We start from the raw sequence: 21,115 nt of genomic DNA, 5'->3' as shown, positions 1-21,115 counted from the left end.
TTTTTCAGTCAGTGTTTCAATGTGTAACCCAAGCTAACTTTGAACCCAAAATCATCCTGTCTAGGCCTCTTATGTTTTGGATCACAAGCCTACAATACTGTGCCTGACTTACCCCTCATATTTTAATTTGTTGAATGTCATGCAGGAGATTTGAAGAATGCTTCAGCTTCCTCAAATCACAAGGGTGGCAGACACATGCTTGAGCAATGAAACAAAACAGAACAAAATAAAACCTGATTATAGCAAAGCCTACCTCTGGAACTTCATAATTTTCATTGGCATTCACCAAACACTTCCCTTTCGTGAACCGGTTGCCACCTCAGGTCTAGGTAAAGCCCAAAGGCCTGGGCAGCTTATCATTTAGTATTCTTTCCAGCTGATACTTAGAAATAAACATTGACCCAACTTTTTCTTTTTGTCTTTTTCTTTTTCTTTCTTCACACTCTCCCTCCTCCCTCTTATCAAAGTTATGAAGTTATAAAGAAGTTTTTAAAAAATGACCTTTATCTGAATTCCAACTGCTTCTGGTCTCCTCTGTTGAGAACTAGAAGACAGTGGCCTAAAAACCAGGCAACCACAAGAAGAAATTGTGCTCTAAATAACTCTTAAACATCGATTCTGGATACTAAATTTTTACCCCATCAACTCACTTGATGAGACAGACAGAGGCAGGAGACAGAACCCTTTCAGTGTTAGATCCATTGTATTGGTCAGCTTTCATTACTATAAAGAAATAACAGAGACAACTAACTTAGAGAGAGAAAAGACTTTTTTGGTTCCTTACATAGAGGAGAAAACACAGCCAAGCCATGATTCTCTGTGAACAGGAGCCAGACACACAAGGGAAAGTTAGGTTGGGCAGATCATAGAAGAAAGTGCATTGGGTTGCATTGTATCTAAACACAGCTGTCTCAGTGGCCAGTGCAAGGAAGACCTTCATTTAATTTCAGAAATACAGACATCCAAGGGCTTTTCCATAGACCCCTCTTTTGAAAGAAACTCAACATTGTTTACAAGCCCCAGGCAAACCAAGATTTCATTTTTTATATGGAGGGAGGCTGGGGTCTGAAAGGGTAGGTTATCTAGGTGTGTCGTCACTTCTTGTTAAAATTGAGACTTTGCTTTGAACTTTAAAAGTTCAAAAGAAGTGTGACAAGCTTATTTTGCAATATTATTGACAGCATAAGAACAATTTAGAAGCTGTGGTTGTGCAGATTTTGAAGCATATATTCTGGAAACTGTCTTCTACAGCAGTAATAGTATTCATTATTGGGAAGCCTTCCTCTTGAATCAGGAGAAGAAAGGAAATGGGCCAGAGATGAGGTCAGGAAAGCCCTGAGATGAATCAGTAGAGTAGCCATCACCAAGCCAGCCTTGGCTTGTAGGCCCAAGCTTAGCATGTTACTCTAAAATTTATTTCCCTCAAATAATTTGCTTTTGCTTTAATAGGACTTCTAATGAGAGGAGAATTCTCATTTTAAAAAAATGCCTAAGAATTCCCACAGGCGGAATACTCTTGTCAGCGTGGATGTTCTGTCTACCCAGCCCCACACTATGTCTTCCCACCTTTTTGTATAGCACCGGCCATGGACCATCTCTGCTAGAGTCTGAGTTTAGCATCTCACGCACCACCTCAGCCCCTATTTTCATATACATACGGCAGGAAGTTTTTCTTGTTTAAATAAAGACTGTTTTTATCTCCTTAGTTGAATTGGCATGCAGTCCCTTTATGTGGGATAGCTCCCAAGAGCTTTGCCACATTCTGGCTGTGTGACATTATTTGTGTTCATGGCGTTGATCCTGGGTTTCTAAGGAAAAGTTACATCTCCATTCCTAGATCTGGGACAAGCTTCGAGGTTAGGCTCTATCTCAAATGAAATACTTTCATTGCCAGCAGCTGAGCACCTTGAGAAAGCTGGACTTCAGTTATGTAGCAAACACAGGAAACACACTTGTAATGAAGTGTGGGAAGTGATGCTTGGCCAAAATAATGGTATAGCATTTGGCCCTACTAAGCTGGGTCTTTTGTGTTGCCTAGAAGCCTGGGATCCATAAAAGAGAAGGGACTTCTTTCTTCCCTCCACGAGCTTCTGTTCTATCACTCTGAGGGTCATCCTGCAGGTATCAGCTTAGATGTCAGCGGTAATCTACCAAGCCTGAATCGAGTATCATTGCTGTGCTCCTCAGCATCCAGTTGAGCAAGTGTTGGGTGTCTAGAGAAAGAGGGAACACACCAGGAAAAGGAAACCACTAATACAAAACACTGAGGAAGGTCATGCTCAAGAAGAGAAAGAAGTCCAGGGTGTGGGAGCGTAGGATGCCATAAACAGGAGCTACACCAGTGACCTCAGCTGGATGGCTATGTCTCACACTAAGTGAAATGCAGTTGTGACCCAATTCTGCAGATCAGAAAGCCAAGACCCAGGGGGGTTCTGTCCCACAACCAGAAAGGCATCTTTGCAAGTGCACATAGTGCCACAGCAGAGGGCAGAGGGGCGTGGTGATGGAGGTGGAAATCTAGGCTGGATTCACCCCTAAGTTTAAATCTTCTCAGAAAGACAGAGAGGGATGAAGCTGTTAAAGATAAGGTGGCTTCATATACATCATTTAAAAGGAGAAGGAACTAGAATGGGTGAGCACTGCTGACTCTACATGCACGTCTCAGTGGTCCACAGACCCTGTGGGGCTGCAGTCCTCACTATGTCCCTTGGCTAAGTGAGTAATGTTTCTATAGTAGGTCTGTCTCAGGTTTGGAATGTTCTGGGTCCTTTCATGAGGAAAATACTTTGTTCAATTACTGGTTTTTCCTAGCTCTTATGGGGTTCCTTGAGTGGTCAGTACCCCAAGCCCATCTGTTCCTGGGGCATCACTAAGTAGTTTTGTGCTGAGGTGCAGGACTCATTTGGAAGATGGCACGGATCCATGGAAAGGCAACTTAGGACTTACTTGCTGCATGCATTTGGCCTGCCCTCATCTGCACCCTGAGTTGTTCCCAAGAGAGCAGCTTCATTTCAGAAAGGACACTCAAGGGCCTCCTTTCCATTTAGCATGACAGTAACCCCAGGACATCTTTCCACATCTCTGACATCAGAAGCGAGCAGCCTGTGTGTGTTTAATGACCTCTCCTGACCTCTGGAGAGAGACCTGCTGACAATTCTGAAGCAGTTTTTCCATCTTGTCCAGATGGGATTTCCAAGTCATAATTATGGGACAATTACCATCCAGGCATTTGCTCTGTCTGACGTTAGGTTCTCACACTCGACAGTGAAGAACGAATGCACTTTTACAGATTTTGACATTTCCAGACTCTATAGCTTGCTCAGAGGCCAGCTAGTTACTTAAGTGCCCAGAATAAATAACCCTAAGAGTCAAAGTTGGGGAAATAAGTGCTTCTTGTACCATTATGGTGATGTACAGCCATGTGGTGAGATTTAGCAGAACCAAGGAAGTCAACAGTCAGCCTCCAGGAAGTCAGGGCAGAACTCACATTTCTGAGCTAGGATTTAGAAACGTATAGTAAATCTTACAAGCAACGGTAGAAGGAAGAAGGTCTGTCCTTTTCTCCATGCAAGAGATGAGCTTACTCCAGAATTCTCAGAGGTAAACAGCCTCTTAAAGCTAGTTCATTCTTTCTTGCAGCAAGCACTAACTGAACACCCACTGTGCATTGGGGTGCTATGGTAAGCAAATCAGACATCCCTGTGCTTCTGGAATGACAGCCTATGGGAGGAGCCAACTATATAAGTAAATCCACACAAAGCATGTGGTGCTTGCCCTTCATAACTGTGCAGGATGCAAGGAAGTGTGAGGCAGGGGTCAGACGACCTGAAACACTGGTAAGAAAGTAGCGTTTGTTCTGAGTCTGAGGTTATCTGAACAAGCATTTTGAGAGGACGTTTCTAAGCAGACAGATAAAAAAAAAAAAAAAAAAAAAACTTTTAAAAACCCAGGATGTGAGAAGGCTTGACACACTGGTGGACACCATATCACCCAGGGTGGCTCCTATGGTTGTGGTAGAGGGAGGAGTAGAGTTGAAGGCGAATGGCAGGAATGAAATGTGTCAAAGAACGTTGTAAACCATAGTAACAGAAAGAATGATGGGTATTTGAGAGGTAAAGATGTGGTCATGTTGTCCTTTAGAAAGAAGATTGTGCTTGGGGGGTGGGGGTGGGGGAGGATGCATGCCTCTAGTCCCAGCATTTCAGAAGGCAGAAGCAGACAGATCTCTGTGAGTTCAACCAACCTGGTCTACATAGTAAGTACTAGGTCAGCCAGGGCTACACAGTGAGACCCTGTCTAAAAGAAAAAAGAGAAGAGAAGATTATGCAGAGAAGAGGCTGGAACCAGACAAAACTGGTAGCAGCAAGACCCATAGGAAGCATTCACATCAAAGACAAAATAGCATGATGTTATCTGTCTAGCAAAAGGCCCTGAAAGGTAGTAGCATAAATTAGTTAATATCTGTTCCGCATCCATGCACCTGTGTGTTGAAAGTGTTTGGCTGGTCTGGCCTTGACTCCAAGCTCCAAAGGGCTCTGTTCCAAGTGTCTCTTACCCTTGTGATAAGAAGCAGAAACACAAGAAGTTGTGCCCAACTCTGCAAGCACATTTCAAAGATTTGTTTCTATCAAGTCAGGTCTACTTATGTTCTGTTGGCTAAAGCATGTCACCAGCCAGACCCTGAGTCAGTAAGGTAGGGAAATACTTCTGCCCACTGGCAGGCTATAGGAGTAGGGGCCTGTAACCTAATAGAGGGGAGAGGGAGGGAGACCAACCTTCACTCTGAGTTGTAGCACTAAGGCTAGAGAATAGCAGATATTAAGCAAAAGATACAGAAACATTGCACACCGGCCCTTGAGTGTTAGTGGGCGTGAGCTGGGAGAGCCAAGGGCATTGTTGTTCAGTGCTGTGCTGGCCATTGTGAACAGTTGGGTTTTCCTATAAGTACTATTGAGGACTTTAATAAGGTACCTCACTTTAAACTTGAGGTTTCATTTGATACTGCTTGAAAATATACTGGATGAAGTCGAGAGCAGAAGATGGAAGGCAAGTCAGGAAGCCAAAGTTGAAATGGTTGGAATATAAATGGGGATAAACTGTTTTTTCTTTAAGGAAGAAGTGGATAATTAAGTTTTCTAACAGCTGCATGGTGAAGATAAGAGGAAAACAATCAAAGGTTGCTTATTTGTGGTGCCCTTCATGGGGGAAGAAGGACAAGATAAGGGACTCGTTTGAATGAAATAGAGTTCCCATTTAAAGTGGGTCAAGTTTGGTGGGTTTCAATGTCATCCTGATGGAAATGTCAAGCAGACAGTGGCCTGGTGTGGAGTACCTGGGAAGTTCCACAGAGAGGCCTCTGTGGCTAGGAATACTTGCAAGTCAATAGCAGTAAAATGCCTTTTAGAGACTAAAACTAATAAGTGAAATAAATGTAGATAGAGAAGAAAGCCAGGGCTATATCCTAGTAATGTAGAAAAATAAACCAAGGGGCAAAAAAGTGTGAGGTCACCCAGAAAGGAAGGAAACTGCAAGAAAAGGAGTCAGGGGATCCAGAAGAATGTCTGGGGCCTTTCCCAAGTTCCTCTGAGGCCAGCTGTCATCCAACCATCATCTTCTCTAGAAGTCTTCCAGAGAGCATGGGTCTGGTATCTCTGATGTGTGTTACTTTACTCTCCAGCAGAGAGCAGGGGCTACATATCCTTCCAAACAGAGAGCTTCAATGAGATGGATCAGTAGTCCAATCAGTTCTTCCTCTCTTCCTGCCATTCTTGCCTACCTTCTTCAGCAAGTATTTCTAATCTAATTGTCAATACCTAGAATCTGCTGTGTTTGCTAGAACCAGCCTCTCCTTTCTTAAATCCCCTAACCCAACCCCTAGAGTTACCTCAATGCTGGAGCTGCTTCATATACACTTGAGAGAAGCAACTGCTTGCAGCTCTTCGACTCACTTGTAGGGATGTCCTATTGGCGATTTGAAATCTACTGAGATGGATGTATTCCCACCACAGAACTCAGCAAAATAAGAAAGCCAATGTAGGGACAGTCTACATTTTCACATGACCTGAACAGACAGCTAGGAGATAGTGTTGTAGCATTTTGATGGATTCACAACACGTGTCACGGTTGTTGTAAAAGAGCCCAGGGAGCTATAGTAACATCACGAATCCCCATGCATTTGGTTCTTGGGTTCCAGGCTTTGTGTTAGAAAACTTCATTGATGTTTGGGACAAGGAATGGCCTTTAATGATCCTACTGTAGAAAGGCTGGTGTGGAAAGCTGTTGGGTCTCAATATTCATTAGTCTCAAGTGTCTCAGAGGTGGTGCAATCCTGAGGCCAGATTCAGATGAGTTGATTCAAGCCAGGAAACTCTGCTATGGCAGTAGAAAAGTAGACAGGATGAGGAGACAGCCAGTGGCAGCTGTAGTAACAGTCCAGTTGCCATATAAACAACTAGAGCTACATTCCCACAGAGAGGCATTGTGTGAGACTCTCCTGGGGAGACCTGAACAAATGTCTACTCTAGAAATGATGGACCAACAGTTACACTAGAAGGCAACTTGATGAACTGAGTCTAATGTTGCAGACAGGAGTGTGGGTAAGGGGCTACTTAAAGGGGCATGGATGACAATGGCATCACTGGAAGCCCACTGCTAACCCACAAAAAATGATAGTCCTGGAGCTCTCCAAATATGCAGGCAGTTGGAAATTTCAAAGTGTCTCCTCTCCCTGGCTATCCTTATGCTTACATAATACTGGGGAGAGGGGTTTGGGAGCCTTCTCTGTTTCAGTTCTCCCAAATTCTAAGTATTGTTTACTTCCTGATTCTCCTAAGTGCTCTCCTCCCTCCAAGAGAGAATGTTTCATTACTGATAGACAACAAGGGATCTCTGAGAAACTGAACAGCCTTGTCTCTCTGAATGACCCATCTGAAAGGCAGGCAAGTTGAGGTTGCACCTTCCCTTAGGAGTCACCATGGAGAGTAGCTGTCTGGCAGTTCATCAGTTCAGGGAGTTGTCTGCATATTCAGAGGAGGCACTAGGTGTGGAAAGGTAACTGGTACCCACCTAGACATCCAGAGTGGAGTGTATGATCAGCACAGTGCTTATCATTAGCAATGTAGTCCTCAAAGCCCAGTGTTAATAGTGTTTGAAAGCAGGGTATTTTAAAGGCAATGAGTGGGACTAGCTAGTGTCATGGAGATGGTGGCATTTGTAGCTTTATAAGAAAAGGAAGGAGACTGGAGAAATGGCTCAGCAGTTAAGAGCACTGGATGCTCTTCCAGAGTACCCTTGTTAGATTCCCAGCTACAATGGTGGCTCACAACCTTCTGTAACTCCAATCTCAGGGGATCTGAAACCCTCTTCTGGCCTCATTGGGCACTGTATGACATGGTGCACAGACATTCATGCAGGCAAAACATCCATAAACATGAAAAAATTTAAAGAAATAGGAAAGAAGGAAAACACAGCATGATTGCTCTGTCCCACCATTTGATAACCTACACACAGAGCCAGGGACAAGTACTCACACACACAAACACACACACACACACACACACACACACACACACACACACACACACACAATAATACAGCAAAGATACCCTCTTACCAGATGTTAAGCAAATGCTGGTGCCATGCTTTGAGACTTCCCCGCCTCCAGAATGGTTGAGCAAATAAAAATCTACTCATTATAGGCAAACTGCTCTCATATGTTTTGTTACAGCAATGGAAAATGGACTAAAATGCTAATGGCATCTGCTATTGTGGCTTGTGTGATTCTTGTCATTTTTTCAGGACTTAGAAGAATGATAGGAAAGAAAAGCCCAGTAATGACTTCTAAGGACTCACAGGTGAAGGGAAGAACCTAGCTTTTCTCTTTGGTGGGGCAGGTAGAGGGAAGTCTAGAGTTTAGAATCTAAGGCCCAAGCCCAAATACAGACTTGACCTTTCACCAGGTTTGTAAGCTGCAACCTCTGAGACTAAGTGTCTCATCTTCAAATAAAAATAAAAATCCTCACTTACCTCTTGGAGAAAGCTCTAGAGTAAAGGACACTGTGTTTGTGAGTTTGCTTTGGGCAGGTAAAAATGCCAGTTGTCCTTAACTTGTTTCTTTTCTGGGGCTTGTTCACTTTTTCACCCCAGTAAATTACTCAAGGAAAGAAACTCTGACTCAGTGATATCACTCAGTATAAAGCCAGGCTTACTAACATCCACCTGGAAACTACACCCAAACAAGTGTTAGAACTGCCCAATCAGAAAACCCAAGGCCTGGGGAGACTGAGGCAGGACTTTAGGATTTGGAGTCCAGCCTGAGCTACATAGTGAGAGTCTGTCTCAGAAATCAAGGAAGGAATGGGGGTGGGGATGACACTGTGTAACGTATGTTCCCAATAGTAATGAACAGAAAAGAAAAGAAAAAACAAAGACTTTGTTATTTTTCCAAAAGAATTCATGGATTAGGTAGAACCCATGTCAGACCATCGGGATGTCTTAGCTGCTGTGAGTGGGGTTTGGGGGGATGGGGAATGGAATCTTTTTAGCCTGGGTTTCTTGGATCCCTGAAAGCAGTGAGGCTCCAGAAACTGTTTTGTGTGTGACATAAATACATGAAACTTGGTATGAATGAGTCTCTATGTACATCCATACTTTAAAAAAATGTGCATGTGTTGTGGGCTGCGCTCCTGTTGACTTTGGAAGCAGCCAGACTTCTGTTTCCTCCCTCACAACTTGCCAAAAAAGGAATTGGAAGAGGAAAGTGGGTGTTTCTGGAGGCCAGAAATGAAAACAGCACTAAACTTCAGGACTGAACGATCTGAAATGGGCCTCACACGATCTCAGGTCATACTTGCCCTGAGAACACTGCATTTGAGCTTGCCGTGCCTTGCTTCTGCGAGGCAGGGGCTGGGGGAGTGACTGAACTCAGCTCTGTGTAGAGCTGAAGCCCAAAGGCTTTGTTCAAAGCTCATTCAGAAATGACAGAAGTTCAATGTTCAAGTCTGATTTACAGACTCCCCCACCCCCCCAGAGACTAGTTCTGGAGCCCTCAGAGATATTCACCTACATTACCTGGGTGATGAAAGTGAGATAGATGATAGATAGGCAGATATGTAGGTGGCAGATAGACAGGCAGACAGACAGATATAGGTTTCTATTTACATATATGAACATGTATTGATTTTATGAAGTAGTGAGTTTCATAAGGACATTTCACTCAGGTATGTCATAAAGTGTGAGTGTACTTCCTCTACTAAACTCCATTTTCTACCTTGCCACTCCTGCTACTCTTCTTCTGTTTCTCAGATAGTCGTACCTCTATTTTCGTGTCATATATAAAATTTTTACATATATAATTTATCATTTCTATTTACATATACAGTTCATACATGATATGCATTAAATATAGGATCTGCACGTAAGAGAAAACATGGAGACTACGTGAATACATGCATTTGTCAAAACTCATCTGGTAGTACATACACTTAAGATCAAAGTTCCCCATTCCTCATCTGTCATATGGTGGCATAGGTGGGGGAGAGATGCCCTCCTACCACCACCACCACCCATAAATGCCTGAGGCAGGTGGAGAACTGGCCCTGAGGTCAGAAGCGTGGGAGAGCTGCCCTGCCCTGCCTGCCACCAGCTACAACACTCAGGAGCAGGCCCTGCACCTCACATGAGCAGCACAATAGAGTCAACCCCATTGGCAGAAGTGTGGGTGAACCAGCCCTAAAATTGTGAGCATGGGAGAGCTGTCACCATTACTTGCCTGTAACATGGTGGCATAGGTAGGAGAGAGGCATCTCTCCTCCCATCAATGCCTGAGGCAGATGAGAGAGCTGACCCTGAGGTCATAAGAACAGGAGAGCTGGCCCTGCCCCTTATCAGCTGCCACACTGGGGAGAGTGGTCCTTATGTCATGTCTGGACAGCACAGTAGAGCTGGCCCTGCAGGTGAAGGTGTGGGAGAGCTGACCCTGAAGACACAAAAGCAGAAGAATGGGCCCCGCCCCTTGTTCATGGCTGCAAGGGGTGAACTTGCCAGGGCCATGGAAGAGGGCCCACCTGTGGTGAGGACAAAGGAAAGCTGGTGGGCTGACCAACTCTGCAACTACCCAGGCCCAGAACCAGGGTTACATGTGACACATATCATCCACCCTATCTGTGATCTGTTGGAGCACATGCAGGACTGGTCCTGCAGACCCAAAGCTGCAGGATCTCCACAACACAGGGCAACAGCAGGATAACCAAGTGTAGGCCCAGCATCCATAGTATAGTGGAAACCGGGGGCCTCAAACCAGACCAATGAAGCTTTGCAATGAACATTTGCAAATGAAGATATATGGATAAAAGGGTTTACTGTGTGACTCACTGTGTCACACTGTAGCTTCCATGATGAGATTGATTTCTTTCCTTCTCTTTTTCTTCTTTTTCTTCTTCTCTTAAATTTTATTTTTTGGAGGGAGGTAGTCACAAGGGCAGAGTGAGGATATGAAGGAATGGGGAAATGAATGACATGGAGATGCAGGATGTGAAAGACACAAAAAATAAATAAAAAGGAGGAGGAAGAAAATGGTGCTGTGTTACAATCATGAGGACCAGAATTCAGGTCCCAGCAACTATGGAACAAGCCAGTGGTCTGCTGATGCCTATAACTCAAAAACAGGTGACAGGGCCAGATGTGGCTTAGCCATCACAGTTCACAAAGCTATGACCCAGCCCACGTACCCAGCCTTCAGAGAATGTAGCCAAGAGCCAAGCAAAGGGGTCCTAACTCCTGTCTATCACATGTATATGGACAAGCCAGGAGTCAGCCATCCAGGAACAAACACAAGCTTAGTTCTGTAACAAGGAGAAAAATGACAGTACCTCCTGGGTGCACAGAGGGCTCTACCAAAAGAAGATTAATAAGAAAAATGGAGAAAGAAGAAGCCCCAGAGAAGAACTCATCATCATTCATCTTTGCAGCCAGGTTTAGTATTTCAGCAATTTCAGTATTTAGTATTTATTCCTTAAGGCTCTTCGTGACTGCAAGAGTGAAGTTCAAAAACTTGAGTATAGCATGATTCATTTTGAAAGTGGTTAGCCAGACAGAATCTTCCTACTTGGATCTTTATATTCACTGGTCCTTGGCTACTTAAGGATAAGAAATCACTCACTTCTTACAAAGGATTTGACCCTAGAGCTGAAGGGGCAAGAAGGGCTGGGAACACATGGCCCCCCATCTAAAGAAGAATGAATATGATGTTGAAAATTAAGATCTCAAAGGGTTAATTTGAATGTTTATTCCCAGTTTATTAATGTTTGTACACAACCCCAGCACTGTGTAACTGAAGACATGGGCAAAGACAATTCTTCCCCCTGCTGACCGCTGTGATGTTCTGGGTAACCCTCTGCCCCCCAGCGCTGTACAGAGTGGGGGGTCTGTCATAGAGTCTGTAGGTGGTATGTTTGGAGAAGAAAATATTTTTTTCTTCTTAAGATGGTCTCGCTGTATAGCCCAGGCTGGCCTCAAACTCAAAATCCTCCTGAGTGCTTGGATTACATACATGTGCTACTTTATCCAACAAGAGTGTCCTCATCATTATGATACATTTGCAATGTACCCCTCAAGACTGACTTCCCTAGACCAACCTGCTGATGAGAAAGGGTACACTGGGCTGAGGGCAGAAGTCAGATCACCAGCCAGCCTGATATGTGGCCTGTCCTCCATGTTCCTGCTCTGAATTAGTAATGTTAACCTTCCGCCTTTGTACCTGATTCCCCTTCATTTGTCAAGAAGCCATTTGGTTGTTGGTAACTATTTCCCTGCCAGGGACCAGCAGATAGAGAACTCATAGAGATGGTTTCTGTAGGGAGATTAATGTGTTGATTAAAGAATTCAGCACTTAGCCAGGATAGAAGAAAAGTAAATGCATTTGGTCTGCAAAGAGAGCAACTGGCATGGCAGTTACAGAAGAACTACCTGCAAAGGACCATAGGCTGTGGAGAGACTCCATTCAGGAAGAGTCCTCATTTAGTTAGAATAAACCACTTTGCCTGCAACTTCCCAGCTTGTGATTCCAGTCACTGATTCTGGACAGTTAAGGTGGATCACTATGCATATAGTTCCCCTCTCCAGTCGAGTAATTCTTACCATGCAAATGAAACATCTCTGTTGGCTTAGGGTGTGTCTGATTTTTGATTGGCTTTGACATCTGTTATTTGATGTTTCGGTTTTGGTGGTTACTTTCTGAACCAGGTTTATAGTGGTCCCTTTCTGATGTCTTTATCACATCCCTCCCTCTACAATCCAGCTAATTAGTCCTCTAAAAGACTTTGCCTAGTGAGGTTTATTGTGTTCTTAGTCTCTCCAGAAAGTATTAGCTATTTAGAACATCTGGTGAAGGATGAACTGAAACGCTCATCTGTAGAGACCCTCACTGTTCCCACATGCACATCTCAGTGGGAAACATTGAAATAAGGGCAACATATAGCTTGGACCTTGTCAAGAGGCCCCAAGCCACTCCTATGCACAGTGTGCCTTCTTAGAAAATAGTTGACAGATATGGGTATAATCCTAGCACTTGGCAGACTGAGCCAAGAGGACTGTGAGTTTGAGGCCAGCTTGGTCCATATAGCAAAATTACTGTCTCAAGAAGAAAAACAAAAGAAAGAGAAGGAAAACAATGGAGAAATCAACCAGTCTCATCCCCTCTTTCCATAAGCACAGGCTGACTTTCATTCTCTTCAGGACCATGTGCATATGTTGGCTGGGGCTGGAATAGGGGTTAGGTGGAAGTGGGGAATGGAATCCTCGAACTTGAATCCACATGTCTACTTCTTCCAGTCCAGCAGACACAAAACCTATGGTGTTGGTTTTAGTAGGGGTCACAATGGAACAGAAGAAGCAGATTTTGAAATTATATTTCTCTAAATGGCCTGAACTTGGTAACAGGATTGGTTACAGGACCTCCAAGGACTAAATGGCTGATGGTCTATCTTAACCCAGACATAGAGAGTCTTTGTTAGACGTCCTGCATGAGAACCAGTGCTGATAGCTCATGAAAGGATGTGAGCTCCATCTCCACATAGTTCTTAGGCTCAGGCTTCTTTGAAGCTAGCCCTACTCTTCTGGGGGCCTCTTCTGACTGGGGCTGGAAGGGAGTTTCTTTTGAAGCAGGTGCTAATGGTGTCGTGGTACTGAGGGTAGTTTACAAATTCTTCAGCCTTAGTTCTCTTCAGCTGAAATGCAGAATCCACCAGGTTCTCTTTGACTCGATGATTTCATAGCAAGGCTTGCCATTGGAGTCTCTACACTTGGTATCTCAGTTGGCTTTGGCTTCACATATGTCAAGTAGAAGATACTTGATAGGTGCTGAGGAGGAGAAGCATTCTCTGTCAAGGTGACAGCCAGATTCAGCTAAACTCTCAACCTAATTGTAAATCTTTAGCTCAGTATCTCTCTCAAACAAACTTCATGTGAAAAAAAGACAAAAAAATAATAAAGCCAAATTTTTCCCATCATTTACATGATATAATTCACCCTAAAAGTAGTATGAGTCTGAGAAAGCTAAACCTCGATAGAGGTCAAGTCAATAGGTCAGTGTTATTGACAAGAATCCTAAGATGATAGAGATTCTAGGTTTGTGGGCTGGTGTGGCTGGTGCCCTGCCTCTGAAGTAAGGACAAGATTGGGCTAGGAACTGATAGAGACAGCTATGAGTGTCTGTGAAAGCACCTATCCCAAAGACAGGGCACAGCTGCTATGTCACTGTCTGCTTCCATCCTAGAGGAGAAACTTGGAATCACTGCTCCTCCAACTTGCTTGAAGGCCACACAAAGCAGGTGTCCAATTTGGAAGCCTGACCTTGTTCACTCCTTCCTTACAGATTCGGCTGAACAGCAGAGGACTCATCTACTCTGTCGGCTTGCTTCTGGCCTCTGTCTTTGTCACGGTAAGTTTGCAGCTTTGTTCCATTCTTGAGTGTTCATGTTCAATCCCTCCCCTTGCTTACTTCAGAGAGCAGATGGGTGTGGCCTCAATTATGTGGTGTCAGTAGACATCCAGATGTGCCATCTCCTGTCTATTTTTCTAAAGAAGGATCCTAGTAACCTGCTGGAATTCCTCTTCCCTTCCTATAAGGAGCTAATAACCTCTTCTTCAGAGCTGGTTGTACCTCATGTCAAACCTAAAATATATTTTTTCAAAAGCTAGAGAGGAGTGCTAGAAATATATCCCAGTAGTACTGTGCCAACATTCCTATATCCCTTCCTTTCCATCTTATTTCCTTGGGTACCCCAAATTCTCACAACTGCAAACCCACAGAACCTAAAGTTTTTGGATACCAGCACTGTGGTGGTTTGAATGAAAATGGCACCTAAAGACGCATATATTTGAACACTTGGTTCCCAGTTTGTGGCATTATTTAGGAAGGATTAGGAGGTGTGGCTGTGCTGGAAGATGTGTGACACTAGGGATGGGGCACTTGCTCAGGTTGGTCCTCAATCAGACAATAAAAAAGCAAAGAGTTGGGATGGGAAGAGGCTTAGTGGGTAAAGCGCTTTGTGTAAACATGGGGACCTGGGATGGGAAGATGGCTCAGTGGATAAAGTGCTCTGTGTGAGCATGTGGACCTGGGTTTAGATACCCCAGTATTCACATAAAAGCCAAGCATAGCAACATATGCCTGTGATCCTAGCACTATAAATAGGCAGTGAGTGAAGGTACAGGTAGAATCTAGGTGAGATATAAAAGACAGGATAAGTTGGGATCCCAGGAGGTCAGAGTGTTAGCTTTTAAGCATTAACAACCAACCTAAGCTCAGTGAGCCCTATCAGTGTGGCTGGACATTGCTTATCCAACTTTGATGGTGAGTTGTGTGTATCCAGCATGAGTAAATGGAGACATAATTTGAACTAAAGGATCCTGGATTAGCCAAGCTAGTACAACAAATGAACGAGAAACCAGAGACTTTTGCAAAAGTAATAACAGATAGAATGAAAAAAGAGTCGGGAAGGGAGGAGACAGACAAGATGGGTGAAGCCCATGGGACTCTGGTTGTCTTAATTACTTTTCTATTGCTAAGACAAAGCACCATGACCAAGGCAACTTATAACAGAAAGCATTTAATTGGGGGCTCAATGTTCCAGAGGGTTAGAGTGCCTGACCATCATCGTTGGGGAACATGGCAGCAGGCATGGCACGCAAGCATGGCACTAGAGTAGTAGCTGATACCTTGCATCTGACTCACAAGCACAAAACAGAAAGAAAGCCAAATACTGAGAATGGCATAGGCTTTTGAAACCTTAAAGCCCATCCCTAGTGTCACGCATCTTCCAGCACAGCCACACCTCCTAATCCTTCCTAAATAATGCCACAAACTGGGAACCAAGTATTCAAATATATTCATCTTTAGGTGCCATTTTCATTCAAGCCACCACAGTGCTGGTATCCAAAAACTTTAGGTTCTGTGGGTTTGTAGTTGTGAGAATTTGGGGTACCCAAGGAAATAAGATGGAAAGGAAGGAATGTAGGAATTTGTTTCTGCTACTGTTAATAACAAGGTCAATGCTGCAACACTGTTCCCTAGAACCTTCCCAAATGAAAGAGCTGCATATACACTACATGATAAAAAGTGAATGTATCACTTTAAGCACCTAAAGTGAAGCCAATGCCACCCAAAAGGGTGCATTTTGTATCTTATTTCATTTGAATGTAGCTAACAGGCACAGCAGGGAACTCAGTCACTGGTGGGTGACTGATGCAGAATACAAGAACTTACAGGTGTTGAAATCACTAAAAAGACAGTGAGAGTACAATGGTAGAGTGTGAGGATGAGCCAGGACATACAACTACAGAGATCGGGGGTAACCAGGGTAGCATGATTGACAACAACCAAGCCAGTTAGGAAATAAGCGATTTCACTCTTTGTTTTTAGGGGAGGAGAGAAATAATTATTTGGAAGCAGGAATTTGTGGACAACTTCCTCACCTCCATCCACAGCAATGGGAAGAGACTCATGGATAGTAGAGAATTGGCTAGGTGAAGCCAGTAGATCTAGAAGGTGTCCTTGAGCATTAGCCAGGGCTTGGGAAAAGATGGAAGAAGCCTATCTTGAGCACAGAGGACCATGGGGCTGGAGCCCAGGGATGATCCTAGACCACTCTGGGTTTGGGACCTGTCATTGTTATTTGTTAACAGGAGGACCACTGCCTACAGGTCCTGGTTTCCTCTCTTTTTTAACTTTAATATCCCTATTTTTCAAAGATGTTGTAGGCTCAGGATCCCCCTCAACAGCGCCCCCCCACCCCCAGATGCAACCCTCCAAGCACCCTCTGACCTATTCTTTCTGTTGCAGGTATTTGGTGTTCACCTGAACAAATGGCAGCTGGACAAGAAGCTGGGGTGTGGGTGCCTCTTCCTATACGGCGTGTTCCTCTGCTTCTCCATCATGACGGAGTTCAACGTGTTCACCTTTGTGAACTTGCCCATGTGTGGGGACTAATGATTGGCCAGGCCACCTGCCGAGGCCCAGGTCCTCTTTTCTGTGCAATACGAGACCCGGCCGCACCCGAGTCATGCGGCCCCTCAAGGGCCGGCCGCAGCGTCCGTCTCTCCCGTGCTGTCCACAGGCCTCTGCTCCTGTCCTGGTGGCCTAGGCTATCCCTGCCACCTCCTTTGCTCCAAGCTCCCTTGGTCCTACCTCCCACCCAGCCCCTCTCACCTGCCCAGCCCATTCCTGTCTCCCCTCTTCCATGTGAAGACCTGACATCTACATGAATTTCCAAGCTCCATTTTGAACAGTGACTGAGATTCTAGAACAAAACTGGCTGCTAACTGGCCCAAGCCAGGCACAACTTACTCCAATCCCTCCTCCTTTTTTAAGTTATTTCACAGAAGACACCCTAATTTATGACCAGAGACTTTGAGGAAACAGGAGAGGGTCCGCTGATGGCAGGAAGTGTCGGGATTATTTTGTTTCAGGGTGATTCCTAGGTTACTGAGTTTAGGGAATTGTTTTACTTGAGGGGGCTCTTCGTTTCTTTACTTTTCTTTAGAGACGAAGGAGTCACCTGTGTCTTCTCTCACTGGGCTCTGGCTTAATCGATGATCCACAGATTGTACTGTCTGCTGGGGGTGAATTCCAGGACTGTTGGGAATTTAACCATTAGTTGAGAAACCACTGAGCAAGACCACCAGGAATAAGTGCATGACATGACATTTTTCTGCCCAAGGACACCTCACTAAAGTCCTGAAGGCATCACTGGGGGTGGGGGGTATGGTGTTAGAGAAAGAAACCTGCTTCACACATGTTCACTATGACCATCTCTTTCTCACTAGATTCTTTCTAGTTTTTCAAGCAATAGTTCTAGCCTGCCTGAGGCCTTTGACAGGAAGGTCCTGGCTAACTGTCCATCTATAAGGCACCAGGCAGTCAACAACAGAAACTTCCCCAGCATTTGAGTCCTTGAAATGTGCTCTTGTTGCTTGGCATTTGTGGTGACAGGGGATGACCCAAGAGGCTATCGCTATTCTCTGGACAGAAGCTACAGACACTGGTTTCTTGGAAAATGGAGAGAAAGCACATTTTGCACAGATGTCGTCAATGAAGTCCCAATTTGCCACTTGGTATCGAGTACACTGGACCCTGACAGCTGACTCTTGAGCAAACATTCTTCCTTAAAGGATGCCACCACCAAGCTGGCCAGTTTCACTCCTCCCCTCCCGGAGGGATGGCCAGGGAGGGAGAAAGCAGAGAACTGATGCCTTGGAAACCACAGAATGTGTTAACTGCAGACTGTCTCAAGGGCACAAGTTATTGTGAACATTTCACCAACCACCGCTCAGCCGCCCTGCTAGATTTTCTAGAATGCTGAATTATTATGCAGAATAACTCCACCAAGTTGAGACACACCCATGCTTGTTACACTTGTATTTATTGAAACTGTGGATTCTTGCCCGCCCGTGCTGTCCCTTGTATTTACTTTAAGCACTGATCACTTATCACCCATTCGGTATGGTTTTCCCAATCCCTTGTACACATCCTGGTTTGAATCGTAAAAATAACCTGCTACAAATTGGTTGAGTGTTTCTGTCTGAGGTACCAGCCTAGGGGCAGCATCAACCGAGGACCAGGAGAGAAAATCACCAATTTGGGCTCTCAGAGCTAAGACACACTTATTGATTTGGTTGCACATTTTGCACTGGTTTATGGCGGTTGTTTTCTTGGACGGATGGTGTAAAATAAACTTCTCTGTTCTGTATCCTCCCTGAAACACAGTGTATTGCTTTCTTGGCTGGACTCGTACTATTTTATAGCAGGGAGAATGACAGCAACTGCTACAGAGCCAGGTATGTGTAGTCCCTACTCCTTCTGGCTGGACTCACCTGGAAGACTAATTAATATGGCTAGCAACAACTACTGACTGCAAATAATGGGTCCTGTTTAAGTTGAAGGGATTTGGGGTCTGTGTCATCAGAACTCTAGAATTCTGCTTGTAGCAGAGTACACATGACACTGTGTTAGGAATCCCTCCTTTCTGATGGACACAAAGTAAGATCATCAGAGTCCTGCTGTTGTTTGGCAGGGGCCAAGTTCTCCATCCTGACATTAGAAGGTTTCAATCATAAAAGTTAGGAGCTTTCTGAGTTGTCCATGGTATCTGGAATACCAGCCCTCAGGAGACTGAGGCAGGATGGTCTGAATTCAAGTGTTCAGCCTCAAAAAAGGAAGCAACATGCACCTTCTGCCAAGCCAATTCCTCAAAAGAGACAATAATATGCAATTACAATAAGCCATGTTCTGATCCAAAGGACATTCCAGATCTACCATTGTGCCTGAAAAGTCAACACAACTAACATTGGAACTAGAAGAAAAAAATGGGTACTGAGTCATAGTAACAACGTAACTGCTTAATATATATTCCCAGGGTGGGAATGTTGAAGGTGTTGATATCCTGGCATTACGCTGACCCTGTCCCCTGACAACTGGCAGGGTATGCACACCAGCATTCAGGCAGATACTTAGACAGCTCAAAGGGCCCTGTGTTGCGTGGCTACATCACACATTACGTGGCTGTGTACAGACTGTACGCTTGTGCAAGCTTTCCCTTTTAAGCGAGCGCCTCCCAGCTGATCACCCCCTTCTATCTCTGTCCCTGGGTGGCCAACACCTACCCCTCCCTTTGCTCCCTTTCCCCAATAAACTCCACTTGGGCTTTGTTGAGTTTTATGGTTCGTGTTTCATCTCCCACAGCTGCAGCAAACAAGAACAGAAGGTACCTGGCTTTGTTCTTTGTATTTACATCTTAAGATGTCTGACTACCATAGTTAGAATTGTATGTCTCACAAATACACCTTGGATGTGTGTTAGAGTATTGCTATACCTGTTGGTGTTGAGAAGCTTGTTCCTTACTTAGTGTTTCTATTGTCAACCAAAAGACATGATCAGGAGCTTGGCTTTATTTTATTTATCTCTTCTACAGTGCTAATGGTGGAACCCAGAGCACTGTATGTGGTAGGCTAGAACTCTCAGCTACATCCCCAGCCCGAAGAAGCTTAATTTTAAAACACACATTTTCTGTGAAATCTCTAGAAACTACAGTTCAGTTCCCAAAGTGAAACTCTCAGGATGAACCCCTGGCACGGTGACTCACACCTACAAGCCCAGCACTCAGGAAGCAATTGGGACAGCAGAGAGATCAAGGCTAGGCTGGACTACCTAGCAAGTTCCAGGTGAGCCTGAGCAACATAATGAAACCCTGACTCAAAACAAAAGGAAGAGAGGAAGAGACATAAACCTACCCCATCCACCAATCCATCCATCCTTCCCGGCTGGGCCACTTCCCCTGTGGCCATGAGGATTTTCAGCCATGAGGACTGCCTGTCTAGGAACTCTGGGGGCTTCCTTTCTGAAATGAGATTTAGCATACTTCTCCTTGCATTCTGGGCATGCATGATTATTTCTTGGGTTGTCCATTGAGAGTGTGGTTTCCAATGAGCCAGCTGTCCTGTAAGGCCATATTGTTGATCTTAACCATTTCCACGCTCCTGACGTTGTGGTACTTGAAAAGGGCTGGGGTGGTAGGAAAGGACTGAAAAAAAACCAAAACAACAACAACAAAAACTTCTCTTAATATCTCACACTTCACGTTGTCGACAGAGACCATTACTGCTGTGTTCTGACATGATTTGTCCTCTCCCAGGTGACAGTCTCACAGTCTTATAGCCTTTACCAAGGAAAGATACGTGCTAGAACCTGTGTATTCTCCTGAACACATCCTGCCTGGCCCTGCTAGGAGGTGCCTGAAGAGGGCCCTGCTTTCCTTCCTTTTCTGGCGGGCTTGCACATGCTCACAGCCAGCATGCATGCCTTCATTAGAACAGTCTCCTATGTGCACTCTTGGTGCATCTGAGGCCCCACAGGAGACTGTTCTAGTCATGCTGGACGTGCAGTACCTGCTCCTTTAATAAAGAAAGTGCTAGCCCCATCTCTGGGAGGATATGCACTTTGCAGTACATGCATGTTTGACATTTACTTCAAAAGGATGTAATAGCATGGGCTGGGGAGATGTTCCGTAGGTGAAGTGCTTACTGCACAAGCATGAAGACCTGAGTTTGGATCTCCAGCATGCATGTGAAAAAGGAAAAGCCACGCGTGCCAGTGTGTGCCTATAATTACAGCACTAGGGGAGTGGAGACAGGTGGATCCTCGGAGCTTGCTGGCTATCGAGTCGAACTAATCAACAGGCTCCAGGTTCAGTGAGAGACTCTTTCTCAAAGGTAAGGTGGAGATCAATAAGGGAAGACGCTCAGTACATGAGCGCATGCCCAAAAGGAAAAAGAGATGTGATCATGGGATAAAGGTATTGGTTGGACTTCCCTGAAGTATTTTGCTGCAGACATTTATAATTCATGTCCTAATTTTGCATACTAGGGATCTGAAAGTCTGTGTGTCCCAAACTGTAAGTTTGTGCTGATTTTAAACACTCAGATTTCAAAGAAAAATCTAAACATTTAAATATAGTGGCTAAGAATAGTGTAAAGTCTGGTCCATTTTCGAGTTGTGATATGAAATAGAAACAATATCTAGTTCTAATTACTGACCAAAAGTGGATTAGCCCTAAAGTTTACC

General features: G+C 44.6%; 1 protein-coding gene across 1 annotated transcript in view; it reads left to right on the top strand.

Moving 5' to 3' along the window:
- Slc24a3 (solute carrier family 24 member 3) overlaps positions 1–19,166 on the top strand; it is a 474,391-nt gene extending 455,225 nt beyond the window's left edge. Inside the window, exons 16-17 of the mRNA XM_027421608.2 lie at positions 13,871–13,936; positions 16,340–19,166. Of these exons, the coding sequence (XP_027277409.2) occupies positions 13,871–13,936; positions 16,340–16,486 (213 nt within the window). The 3' untranslated portion in view covers positions 16,487–19,166. The remainder of the gene's footprint in view (positions 1–13,870; positions 13,937–16,339) is intronic.
- The last annotated feature ends 1,949 nt before the right edge of the window (positions 19,167–21,115 follow it).

The sequence above is a fragment of the Cricetulus griseus genome, chromosome 6 (genome assembly GCF_003668045.3).
Source record: "Cricetulus griseus strain 17A/GY chromosome 6, alternate assembly CriGri-PICRH-1.0, whole genome shotgun sequence".
In the NCBI taxonomy this organism is placed as follows: Eukaryota; Metazoa; Chordata; class Mammalia; order Rodentia; family Cricetidae; genus Cricetulus; species Cricetulus griseus.
This window is presented reverse-complemented; position numbering and strand designations above follow the sequence as displayed.